General features: G+C 46.7%; 1 protein-coding gene across 1 annotated transcript in view; it reads left to right on the top strand.

The window, feature by feature from the left end:
- The window catches only part of LOC140426708 (probable voltage-dependent R-type calcium channel subunit alpha-1E), a 1,526,345-nt gene that overhangs the window by 1,220,896 nt on the left and 292,025 nt on the right, over positions 1 to 13,424 (top strand). The window contains exon 24 of the mRNA XM_072511794.1: positions 10,185 to 10,314. Within this exon, the coding sequence (XP_072367895.1) occupies positions 10,185 to 10,314 (130 nt within the window). The remainder of the gene's footprint in view (positions 1 to 10,184; positions 10,315 to 13,424) is intronic.

Here is a 13,424-nt window from a genome sequence, read left to right as displayed (position 1 = left end):
GCACTTCCTCCAGGTTCCTTAAGTGTTCCCTGTTTGTCCTACCCGTGATTAAGACATCATCCAAATAAATCGCTACCTGCAGTAGTCCCTGCAGAATATTTTCCATCGTACGCTGGAATATAGCGCAGGCTGATGACACTCCAAAAGGTAGCCTAGTATAACGAAAAAGACACTTCAGGGTGTTGATTGTAGCGAACTTCTGGGAGTCCTTGTCCAGTTTTAACTTCTGGTAGGCGTGGCTCATGTCCAGTTTCATGAACAAAAGCCCACCTGCCAATTTGGCATATAGGTCGTCTATTTTCAGGATCGGGTATTTGTCCAGCAGTGCTTATTTGTTTAACGTCTGTTTGAAATCGCCACAGAGACGTATCGAGTCGTCTGGCTTCAAAATTGGTACCACCGGCGCTGCCCATTCTGCGAACTGTACTGGTCTGAATGCCGTCACGCCGTAACCTTCCTATTTCGACATCTACTTTCTTCCTTAATGCAAAAGGTACCGGCTTGGCCGTACAAAATTTTGGAAGGGCTTCTGGGTCCACGTGCAAAGTTGGTTTAGCGCCTATGATGTTCCCCAAACCTTCTTGGAAGACCTCCGGGTATTTTTGGAGTACCCCACTCAACTGCCCGCTTCCACTCTGGAAAATATTCATCCAATCTAATATTAGGTCTTTCAGCCAGTTCCATCCTATTAAGTTCAGTCCGGAGCCCTCTACTATCGTCAACGGTAATCTGAACAATTGTTTGTCATATTCCACGGGTACCGGAGTCGTGCCTAGAACTTCCAGGGGTTCCCCGTGTAGGTTTTAAGTTTTGTCAATGTTTTTGTTAGGGTTAGTGGCTGGAGTCCATCTTCGATTTTTAAAAATGCTGCCACTCCCATTACTGATACGGCTGCCCCCGTGTCTATTTCCATTATTGTCGGCCGACCGTTCACCTGTGGGGTAATCTTAATAGGTTCTGCGTTCTTCGTCGCAATATTATATAACTGTTCCCCTTCGGAGGAGGATGGGGCATCTAGGTTTTGTACTTCCCTGCATCCCCACCTGCTATTCCTCTTTTGCCACCTCCTTCTAGGGTTTCTGTCACTATTACCCCACTGTGTCTAGTGCCAGAAACGGTCCTTCTCTGTTGGGGGGAGCCTCAGCCAGTAGTTCCCTCTGTCTCCAGTTAGTCCTAGCAGACTTGGGGGCAGTTCTAGGGTTTTCCTTTGGCCCTCTATTCCTCAGGTCTTTCCTGAGGGTGGCTATCTGGTAGCTGGACCCGTTGTGGTAGTCCCTCTCACATGTATCTGCCTCCTTTGGCGTGCCCTGTAGTTCCTGCGCACCACTTGCTGCCTTTTCTAGGGACAGTGTAAGCTGTAACGCCCACCTGCAGTCTCGCTGCGTTTCCGCCAACAGGCGCTTCTGTATTGTGAGGTTGTTTATGCCACACACTAACCGGTCCCGAAGCATTTCATTTAGCATTGGGCTGAACTCAGATTTTTCCACCAGCCTTCTCAGGCGGGTCAAGAAATTTGTGACCGACTCTTTGTCTTCCCGCTTCGTTGTGTAGAATTTGTACCTACGCAAAATGAGGGGTGGTTTTGGGTCATAGTGCTCTTCCACCAATTTTGTTAATTCTTGGAAAGGTATCGTGTCCGGCGTATCAGGATAAGTTAGACTACGTATAATGGCAAAGGCTGAGGGTCCGCACGCCGACAGCAGGATAACCCGTTTCCTTTCGTCCGTCATTATCTCATTGGCCTGGAAGAAGTAACACATTCTCTACAAATACTGGGACCAGTCCTCAATAGTCGGGTCGAATGCATCTAACCTCCCACAAAACGGCATTTTTGAAATAGCAAGGCTTACCTTCCGAGTGCGGCAGCTGGTCTCTGCAAGGTTCTTTGTTTACCTCGTCGCCACTGTAATAATCCACAGGAGGCAGGGGTGCCATCACTACTCCAGTATTTATTTGCAATAACTATATACAAGAGCAGCTCCAAACAGTGCTGCTAGCATTCCAGTCAACTTATGACTGCCTCACAAAGCCTACACAGGTGCTTATATGGGCCCCCTCAATGAGCTATCATTGAGGGAGCTCATACTCCAATTGGCCAACCAATAATGCCAATTGGAGGTCATTACAAGCAATTTGCCAAGATTCTTTGAAACCCCTTCCAAAGCAACAGTCTCTACCACCTGGAAGGATAAGGGCATCAGATACATGGGAACACCACCATCTGCAAGTTGCCCTCCCAAGCCACCTGAAACTATATCGCCGTTCCTTCACAGTCCTGAAATTCTAGAACTTCACAAATCCTGGAATTCCTCCCCTGACAGCACTGTGTACCGACACCACATGGACTGCAGCAGTTCAAGAAAGCAGCTCACCACCACTTTCTCAAGGGCAATTAAGGATGGGCAATAAATGGGCAATAAATGCTGGTTTAACCAGCCATGTCCACATCCCAGGAATGAATGAAAAGAAAATATGAGGCATCTTGCAACACGGTGACATCGGGGCAGCACAGTGGCACAGTGGTTAGCACTGCTGCCTCACTGTCCCAGGGATCCAGGTTGGATTCCGGCCTTGGGTGACTGTGTGGAGTTTGCGCATTCTCCCTGTGCCTGTGTGGATTTCCTCCGGATGCTCCGGTTTCCTCCCACAGTCCAAAGATGTGCAGGATGGATGGGGTTATGTGGATAGGGCGGGGAATTGAAACTAGGTCGAGTGCTCTTTCGGAGGGCCAGTGCAGATTCAATGAGCCGAATGGCCTCCTTCTGCACTGTAGGGATTCTATGGACACAGTTGTCAATACCCAATGGTTACTCTGTATCCTCCTGGACAAGACAGCACCGAACAAACTCTTGCAGAAACAGACCATGGGTAGGGCAAACATGTCTGTGTGAGATCAATCCCCTTGAGGAGGTAGTGCTGCTAGTGAGCGGGAGGGGAGTGAGCACACAGAGCAGCGAGATAACATCCCATTCCTGTGAGTATTCCAGCTCCCTGGCAGATGCACAAATGTTCCCCATCCCTCATCCCCAAACATCCTTACTTTCAGTTCCATACGGTCTCATCACACACATCCTCTGAGAGTAGCCACACACACATGCATGCACAACCCGAAAGCCCCTCCCCCCAACACCAACACCGCAGGTTCCCAGGAGTACAATCCGTAGGGGAAGTGGGGTGATCACTATTTCTTCCAGATATATTGAATTCACTGGAAGCCCCAGCTGGGATTTGAACCCATGTATCTGGATCATTAGTCCAGGTCTCCAGATTATGAGGTTAGTAGCCAGCATCACAAAACCTATCTTGTTATTATCTGACCATTGTGGTAATTTGGGACACCAGTTCCTGTTGATTGTTTTGGTCAGTTACCTGGATTCCACAGAGTGCTGACAGCTCTATCTCATGATGACGATCCCAATGTTTGCCTGTTTGTAAAGGCCTGAAGTCTACATCGTGATGACTACAATAGACTGCAGGAGGTTCACCCACTCTCAGGGGGCACTTAATAAGCCCGTTAATAATAATAATAATAATAATAATAATAATAATAATAATAAGCACTTATTGTCACAAGTAGGCTTCAATGAAGTTACTGTGAAAAGCCCCTAGTCACCACATTCTGGCGCCTATTCGGGGAGGCTGGTACGGGAATTGAACCTGCGTTGCTGGCATTAGTTCTGCATTGCAAGCCAGCTATTTAGCCCACTGTGCTAAACCAGCCCCTAGTGATCATGCACAAATCCTTAAAATTAGAGCTAGACCCTTTACAGATGATGTCAGAAGCACTTCTACACAAAAAGGGGAGTGGAAATCTTAAATAGTCAATCCCAAAAAGCAGAGTCAACTGAACATTTCCAAACTGAGATTGATAGATTTCTCTTGGTTAAGGATATTGACGGTTCTAGAACTAAGGCAGATGAATGGTGTGACGATATAGATCTAATTGAATGGCCCATCTGGCTAATGGGGGTGGAGGGAGTAGAGGAGTTACCCCCTCCTGTTCCATACGGTCTCATCACACACATCCTCTGAGAGTAACAGGAGTTTATTTGCTGTAATTTTATTTACCCCAACCGGATTAATCCCGTGAGGGAGTGGGCATTAGAACATAAGTACATAAGAACTAGGAACAGGAGTAGGCAATTTAGCTCCTTGAGCCTGCTCCGCCATTCAATATTGTGATGGCTCGAGACATACTCTGGAGGCTTACAGTAGTAAACAAAGGGGTTTATTGACATAAGGCAAAGACAGTTAGGGAACCAGCACAGAACACAATACAAGAGATACAAAGAACAACAAAGAACAATACAGTACAGGAACAGGCCCTTCGGCCCTCAAAGTCTGTACCGGTCATGATACCAACCTTTGCCAAAACCCTCAGCACTTCCTTGTGCTGTATCCTATCCATGTGTTTGTCAAGATACCCTTTGAAAGCCGGTAATGTATCTGCTTCCACAACCTCCCCTGGCAACGCTTTCCAGGCACTCACCACCCTCTGCGTAAAAACGCCTGTCTCGCACATCTCCTTTAAACTTTGCCCCATGAACCTTAAATCTATGCCCCTTGGTGACTGATCCCTCCACCCTGGGAAAGAGTGCCTTCCCCTCCACTCTATCCATGTCCCCCATAATCTTGTAGACCTCTACCAAGTCACCCCTCAACCTCCATCTTTGTAATGAAAACAATCCGAGTCTATTCAGCCTCTCCACATAGCTAACACCCTCCAGGCCAGGCAAGATGTTTATTATTTATCTCCCTGGTCCACGTTGCCCTGGGTCCTGCGCAAACTTTCCATTTGCGTGCTCCAGCGCAATTGGCCCTGAGCTGGGCACCTGATCAATGGAGCTCACCTCCTTAAAGGGGCCATGCTACCACATCTCTCCACCCTTAAGTGCCATAATGCACTTCCCCATAACTATGTACAAAAGTCATAATTGTTAACAGGGACAACGAAGGAGAGAGAGTCCATCAAAAAGTCAATTGGCCTGGAGCCCTCCAGGTCATCCAGGACCTCTGAAGCCCAGCCACACGCTCAGAACCCCTTTGGTCAATCAGGTGGTTTACAGTTGGTGCCACCTCAGGCAGAACCGCATCCACAATGAGTGAACTAGCCCCGCCGTCCTTGACAGACGAAGCTGGTTGAACAGATGTGCGAACCCCTGACTCCCCTTGATTGGAACGAGTTACAGGAGCATTCATGGTGCTCGCTGGAATCCTTGACTCCACCTTGAGGATCACCGCCCCTTGACTCCTCAGGTGGTCAATGTGCTTCTTAACGGAATTCTGATTAACATTGACCATGTAAGACACCAGCCCCGACAGGGTCACAACCCGTCCTTCTAAAAACGACGAACCTGCTGCGAAATTACAGACAAGAACCACATCTCCCACATGGAACGACCTGTCCTCTCTCTGCTCTGACCACTGATTCTTCTGGGAGGCCTGACGTGCCCTCACGCCACTAAATTTGGAAATACAAGGTCCAATTTGATTCTCAACCGACGGCCCTTGAGCAACTCAACTGGTGTGATCCCTGTGGTTGAATGAGGAGTTAAGTTGTACAACAGCAAAAAATTAGCCAATCTCTGGCGAAGTGGCTTATCTGACTGTTCTTGAAAGTTTGAACGGCCCGCTCAGCCAGACCGTTTGGTGCTGGGTGATCAGGGACTATTCTCGTGTGTCGTATACCATTTGCCCCCACAAAAGACTGGAAATCACCACTGGTGAAAGGGATGCCATTATCCAAAACGATGACCTCAGGAAGCTTGTGAATGTCAAACACACGGTGCAAAGCCGCGACCGTGGCCCCCATCTCCTGGACAATTAACCACTTTGAGTGGGCATCTACCAACACCTAAATACATCTTGCCTAAAAACAGGCCAGCATAATCCACGTGGATCCTGGTCCACGGGCCACCTGGCCAATCCCAAGGATGAAGTATGGCGGAAGGCAACAAAGATTGCTGCATTTGCCAAGGGTACTGGTGGTGGCGGAATGCTTTTGGGTAGGGGCAGGTGACTTAATGCATCCGCATCAGCAATTTGAGTCCCAGGCAGTATGGGTGACTCCCCTTAACAAGCCCAGCAGTGGCTTGTGGTCTGTCACTATGTCGAACTGTTGACCATACACATATTGATGGAATTTCTTCACACCGAATATACCCACAAAGCCTTCCCCCTCGGTTCTGCTTCAGAAAGGGTCCTTCAGGCAAAGGCGATAGGGTGTTCAAACCATCTACCATTTTGTGGCATAAATCAGCCCCTACACCATAAGGCGCCAGTTCACATGCCAGCACTATTGGTTTTTCCTGGATCAAATGCACCAAGAGGTTTGAAGATTGCAATTCTTACTTTACGATTCAAAAGGCTTCTTATTGAGGTACCTTCCATTGCCACCGCTGATTTGTCCTTAAAAGTAGCTGAAGTGGTGCCAATGTCAGATTCTAAATCTACCTTCCATAGTAATTGACCATACCAAGAAAGGATTTAAGCTCGCTGACACTTTTGAGCGCCGAAGGATCTTGTGTAGCCTTGCCCTTTTCTTCCAACCCTGTCGCATTGACGGAAAATTCTAGGAACGTCACTTCAGCGGCCTGGAAGGTAGATTTTAGGTGAACCTCATCATCACAAAACTGCTTTAATATTTCCTCTAGGCTGACCACATGTTCTTCAGAGTAGCGCCGGTGACTAGCGCGACATCAAAGTAAACCATCGCCTTAGGAATCCGCTGGAGGAGATTTTGCATCGTGCGCTGGAGATATTGCAGGCTGAAGCAATGCTGAGCAGAAATCTGATATACTGGAAGAGGCCTTCATGGGTATTGATTGTAGCAAACATCTGAGATTCCTCATCCAACTCTAGTTGCAGGTAGGTGTGATTCAGGTCCAATTTTGAATAGGTGAGGCCTCCCACCAGCTTGATGTAGAAGTCCTTGATTCAAGGAATCGAATAGCGATCAACCTGGGGAGCCTGATTTCTGGTCACCTTATAGTCCCCACAAATCCTTGTTGACCAATCAGGTTTAAGGACAGGGACTACCGGCACAACCCATTCTGAAAACTGAACCAGCTTGATTATACCCAGCTCAGTTCTTCCAATCTCTTTAGCTCTGCTTCAGCCTTCTGATGCACTGCGTATGGCACTAGCCTGGCTATAAAGAACTTGGGTGTGGAATCTGGATTGACATGTATCTTGGATTTACCGCCCTTAATTCAGCCCCATGCTTCATGGAAGACGTCTTCATACTTCCTCGAGACATCTTGGAGGATCCCGTCAGATATTTTGACCATCTCCAGCCAGTTGAGCCTAATCTTCTGTAACCAATCTCTTCCCAACAGACTGGGTCCTTGCATGATGACCAAAGGTAGATTGGCCTCCTGCCATCTGTAGGCCACTGGGGGCATTGGCTTTTCCAAGGATCTTCAAAATCTCTCGGTGCATTCCAAAAGTCTGGCTGTATTTCTCATTAAGCTTAGAAACTTTTCCTGCCCATTGATACTGAAAGGTCTGTTCAGCCAGTACGGCCACCGAAGCTCGGTGTCAACTTTCATTTTAAGGGGTCCAGCCTTCACCCTTAAGACAATTTTAATCGGAACTACCTTATTCACTTGACCTGCATTCAACCGATGCATCAAATTCTTTTCTCCAGAACGTTTCTCCGCTATGTTCAGTGGCATTGTGGACTGCTGCTGCTATCTTTTTGCATTGATCCATTTTGCTTCGCATGGCAACATTCTTGAATGTGCCCCCTTCGGTTGCAACGGAAACACACAAACTCCCGAACATGGCAGGTCTCCTGGGGCTGTCCACCTCTGATTCGTTTTGATATCCCGATTCCTTCCCACTCCATAGGTTCCGGTCCTGTTCAGAGGACCATGTTTGACTCAGAGCCTGTTGATTCCACCACAGGCCTCGCAGCCATACCACCCCATACTTGGTTAACCTCCCCTTCAGCTGCGTTTTGAAGCTCCGTGGCACCTTTTCCAGCACACTCCGCCAACTGTCACAAGTAGTTGCTTCTGCTTGTCCTCTCCTGTGATCTCATTTACGATGAAGAAGAAACCAAGTTGTTCGATGTACTGACTCCATGACTCAACCTCTTGGTAAAATGAATCTAATTTCCCAATGATCCTTTCCCCCCCTTAATTCACGATGGCTGCGGCTGCGATTGGAAAAAAAAGTCCTCATTGCCAATGTGATGGCTCGAGAGATACACTGGAGGTTCCAGTAGTAAAGGGATTTATTGATGAAAGGCAAAGGCAGATAGATAACAGGGACGGACCATTATAAAACAGGTCTTTACTTTTCAGCTCCCTAGTCCACACTGCCGGGGTCCTGTTCCCAAGGCCCCGCCCAATCCCCATTGGCCGGGGTTTGCGTGCTCCTGCACGATTGCCCTTGAGTTGGTCATATGGTCTATGGAGCTCACCCCATTAAAGGTGCTGTGCTACTACAAATACGATCCTGGTTTATCTCATCTCGGCCTCATCTCCACTTTCCTGTCCATTCTCTATAACCCTTCACCCCGCTACTAATTAAAAACCTATGCATTTCCTCAAATTTGTTTAGTGTTCTGGCGTACACTACCTTCCGAGGTAGAGCATTCCACAGGTTCAGGACCTTTTGAGTGAAGTAATTCATCCTCATTTCTGTTTTAAACATGCCACCCCTTAGCCTAAAACTATGGTCTCTTGTTCTAGAATGTCCAACAAGGGGAAACATCTGCTCTACGTCGCAAAAGAGAAAATGCTGGAAAATCTCAGCAGGTCTGGCAGCATCTGTAGGGAGAGAAAAGATCTAACGTTTCGAGTCCGATAACTAAGCTTTGACAAAGAGTCATCGGACTCGAAACGTTAGCTCTTTTCTCTCCCTACAGATGCTGCCAGACCTACTGAGATTTTCCAGCATTTTCTCTTTAGTTTCAGATTCCAGCATCCGCAGTAATTTGTGTTTATCTGCTCTAAGTCAACCTGTCAATCCCCTTTAGCATCTTGTATACCTCATTCAGATCTCATGTCATTCTTCTGAACTCCAGGGAGTGTAGACCTAAACTGCTCAATCTCTCTTCATAAGACAAGTTCTTCATCCCTGGGATCAATCTAGTGAACCTTCTATGAACTGCCTCTAATGGATTTATGTCCTTCCTCAAGTAAGGGGACCAAAACTGTACACATTACTCCAGGAGTGGTATCACCAATGTCTTGTACAGTTGAAGCAATACTTCCCTACTTTTATCATAGATCATAGAATTTACAGTGCAGAAGGAGGCCATTCGACCCATCGAGTCTGCACCGGCCCTTGGAAAGAGCACCCTACTTAACCGCACACTTCCACCTTATCCCTGCAACCCCACCTCACTTTTTTGGACACTAAGGGCAATTTACCATGGCCAATCCACCTAACCTGCACATCGTTGGACTGTGGGAGGAAACCAAAGCACCCGAAGGAAACCCACACAGACACGGGGGGGACGTGCAGCCTCCACGCAGACAGTGAACCGGCCGGGAATCGAACCTGGGTCCCTGGAGCTGTGAAGCAACTGTGCTAACCACTGTGCTATCGTGCTGCCAGAATATACTCTATTCCATTAGCAATTAATGCCAAAATGCTATTTGCCTTCCTTATTACCTGCTGGACCTGCATGCTAACTTTCTGCAATTCATGCACGAGGACACTCAAATCCGTGTGCACCAAAGCATTTTGAAGTTTCTCTCCATTTAGGTAATAAGTTGCCTTTTTACTCCTCTGACAAAAATGGATAACCTCATACTTATCCACATTAAACTCCATGTGCCAAATTTTGACCCACTCACCTCACCTAACCTATCCATGTCCATTTGTAAATTTCTTACTTCCTCATTACAATTTGCTTTTCCACCTATTTTAGTGTCATCTGCAAATTTGGCTATAGTACCTTCTATCCCCACAACCAAGTCATTAATATATATTGTAAATAGGGCACCATGCAGGCAGTTGTCAACAAGTGGAAATCGGAAAGGGGGGGGGGGGGAGGGCGGGGGCGGTAGCTGGAGCCACCGCACCGATTTAGATTCCAAAGACCAGCCTGGTGCGTTTCAGTCGTGTTTAAAACTGGGTGAGCAGACCATCACATCAGCTGTGAGAGGGAGGCTGTTTCAATATGTGGAATTTCCGCAGTAACTGTCCCTTTCTCTTTGACCCGGCAGGCTACGCAGGGCATGTCACTTCATCGTCAACCTGCGCTATTTTGAGATGTGCATCCTGTTGGTGATCGCTGCCAGCAGTGTAGCCCTAGCAGCAGAGGACCCCATCAATAAAGACTCCGAGAGGAATCAGGTAAGATTGGGCTGAGGATGCTGAGCCAGCAGGCATGGTGCGATCTCCACAACGCCCTGGCCATCTCCTCCGGGATTGTCCAGCATTGGCCTGGAGTACTTTCAGGAATTGAAAACATATCTCCTGGATACTTGGTTTCCTCTGGACACTCCTTTCCTCTCACAGTGCAGGTTAGGTGGATTGGCCATGCTAAATTGCCCCTTAGTGTCCAGGAATGTGCAGGTTGAGTGGGGCTGCGGGGATGGGGGCAGGGTAGTGGGCCTGCATGGGTGCTCTTTCGGAGGGCAGTGCAGACCCGATGGGCCAAATGGCCTCCTTCTGCACTGCAGGAATTCTATGATACTGCATCTACTATCATCTATGCAGCAAACCTATACTACAGTGAACAAAGACCACCAGCACAGCAGAGAGCGTGTAATGTTAATGGAACAGAATCTATTCATCCTGTCGAAGGGAGTTTGGTGCTGATATGTCAGCTGCAGAATAATGCAGGCTCAGGACCCTAGCAAAGCTATGAATCCTATAAGAACATCCCCTTTAAGGATAATTGAGCCTGGTGAGGGAGAAGACATTCTTTGGACAGTTTGGTTTCATACATATGGCCTGAAGCTGGAGTTGCAGATAATGGACTGCTTTCTACAAGGCTCTCCACACAGAATCAGGTTAAGACGACACAATCAGTGGCCAGGAGATAATCACTGTCAGATCTCTTGTCATTCTGCTGGTCATATCGCCACTAAGTTCAAAGGATGGGACTGGATTCTGGGGGCACGACGGGCTCTGAGGAGCAACAAAGATTCTTACGGCTGTGACTCGTGTAACTCCAGCCTGAGTGAATCGGAGCAAACATATCAATGTTTCCGATGTGATGCGAGTGGCTAGGGAGCAGCAATGCGGAAGCAGCCCAGGCAATTACTCTCCAGTGATACCAACTGGATTTGACCAAGTTAGCTGGTGTAGCTTGTGAGCTACATGGGAGCTAATCACACTTACAGATCGCGTTAATGAAAAGGAGCAGATGGCCTTACTGATTCTGAATACACAAAGCCGGGTTCCCTTTCCTTTTGTGTGGCGTTCGCTCTCAGCCAAGTAGCTCAGCTAGGAATGATGTGCGCAATGTGGGACCCATTCAAGTATTCCACCCCCTGGGGAGTCACCAAAGTGGGAGGAGTTTTCTTAGGCAAGAGGCATTCCAGACTAGCTGCAGACATGCTGCTCCACTTGTAGATCCTTGTAATGGGCATGATGTGGAGACGCCGGCGTTGGACTGGGGTGAGCACAGTAAGAAGTCTTACAACACCAGGTTAAAGTCCAACAGGTCTGTTTTGAATCACTAGCTTTGTTGGACTTTAACCTGGTGTTGTAAGGCTTCTTGTAATGGGTGGCATGGTAGCACAGTGGTTAGCACTGTTGCTTCACAGCACCGTAGTGTGGCGACTAGGGAATTTTCACAGTAACTTCATTGTAGTGTTTATGTAAGCCTACTTGTGACACTAATAAAATTGTTATAAATGAATCACTTGTTCATTAATTAAGTCTCTAAGCATCATTATAGACTCTCAGCAAAACAATAATGAAAATATAAATTGAACACTGGAAATAGAGCAGTTGATTCAGCAGTTGGGGGGGGAGATTAACAGTGACCTGATGAAGGTTCAGGTTCAAGTCTGAACAAGGTAAGCCTTCCCAACCGAACGAAATTAACAAACAATATTATCTATTACAGAGCAGTTGGGGCAGAGAAAACCAAGAAACCTAAATACTAAGACTGCAAATGTAAAGGGTCAGAAGCAAGACCTGGTTGCACATGTTGGGCACCAAAAGAGAAATTTCACAAATTGACAGACAATGAAGAGCAGCTTTTCCAATTGCGAACTGATTATTACATTTGATTAAAGGCTACCATTTATTTTTTTTAAAAGGAGAGAACATTGCAAAAAACAAAGTCAATCTATGGCAAAACACATTGAATGGAGGATAGGTACATACAAGCTATTTGCATATATTGAATCCCAGTCATTTACAGTGCAGGTCATGTGTGCCCCCGGAATCTATTTTGTTTCTGACTGAGAATCCCATTGCGGTGATATGTATATCTGTATATAACTGTACATAGTTGCACCAATGTATATAACTGTGTATAACAATATCAATGTATATAGCTGATGAACAATACATGTGGTGGCAGTCATGACCTCCTGCCAATAGGTGGAACCAGACACACATGGAACCACATGTATATAAGAACATAAGAACTAGGAACAGGAGTAGGTCATCTGGCCCCTCGATCCTGCTCTGCTATTCAATGAGATCATGGCTGATCTTTTGTGGACTCAGCTCCACTTTCCGGCCCGAACACCATAACCCTTAATCCCTTTATTCTTCAAAAATCTATCTATCTTTATCTTAAAAACATTTAATGAAGGAGCCTCAACTGCTTCGCTGGGCAAGGAATTCCATAGATTCACAATCCTTTGGGTGAAGAAGTTCCTCCTAAGCTCAATCCTAAATATACTTCCCATTTTTTTGAGGCTATGCCCCCTAGTTCTGCTTTCACCCGCCAGTGGAAACAATCTGCCCGCTCTATCCGATCTATTCCCTTCATAATTTAACATGTTTCTATAAGATCCCCCCGCATCCTTCTAAATTCCAACGAGTACAGTGCCAGCCCCCTAAAGATTTCCCAGTTCTCTAGTCTCCCACTAATCTTTGCCACTTTGTATGCTATTTCCTTCAATTTGATACTCTCCCTTATTTCCTTAGATATCCACGGTCGATTTTCCTTCTGTCTATCATCCTTCCTTTTTGTTGGTATAAACCTTTGCTGAGCACTGTGAAAAATCGCTTGGAAGTTTCTCCATTGTTCCTTAACTGTTTCACCACAAAGTCTTTGCTCCCCTTAGCTAGCTCTTCTCTCATCCCATTGTAATCTCCTTTGTTTAAGCACAAAACACGAGTGTTTGATTTTACCTTCTCACCTTCCATCTGTATTTTAAATTCCACCATATTGTGATCGCTCCTTCCGAGAGGATCCCGAACTATGAGATCATTAATTAATCCTGTCTCATTACACAGGACCAGATCTAGGATGGCTTGTTCCCTCGTGTGTT

This window comes from Scyliorhinus torazame, chromosome 7, assembly GCF_047496885.1.
Source record: "Scyliorhinus torazame isolate Kashiwa2021f chromosome 7, sScyTor2.1, whole genome shotgun sequence".
Classification (NCBI taxonomy): domain Eukaryota; kingdom Metazoa; phylum Chordata; class Chondrichthyes; order Carcharhiniformes; family Scyliorhinidae; genus Scyliorhinus; species Scyliorhinus torazame.
This window is presented reverse-complemented; position numbering and strand designations above follow the sequence as displayed.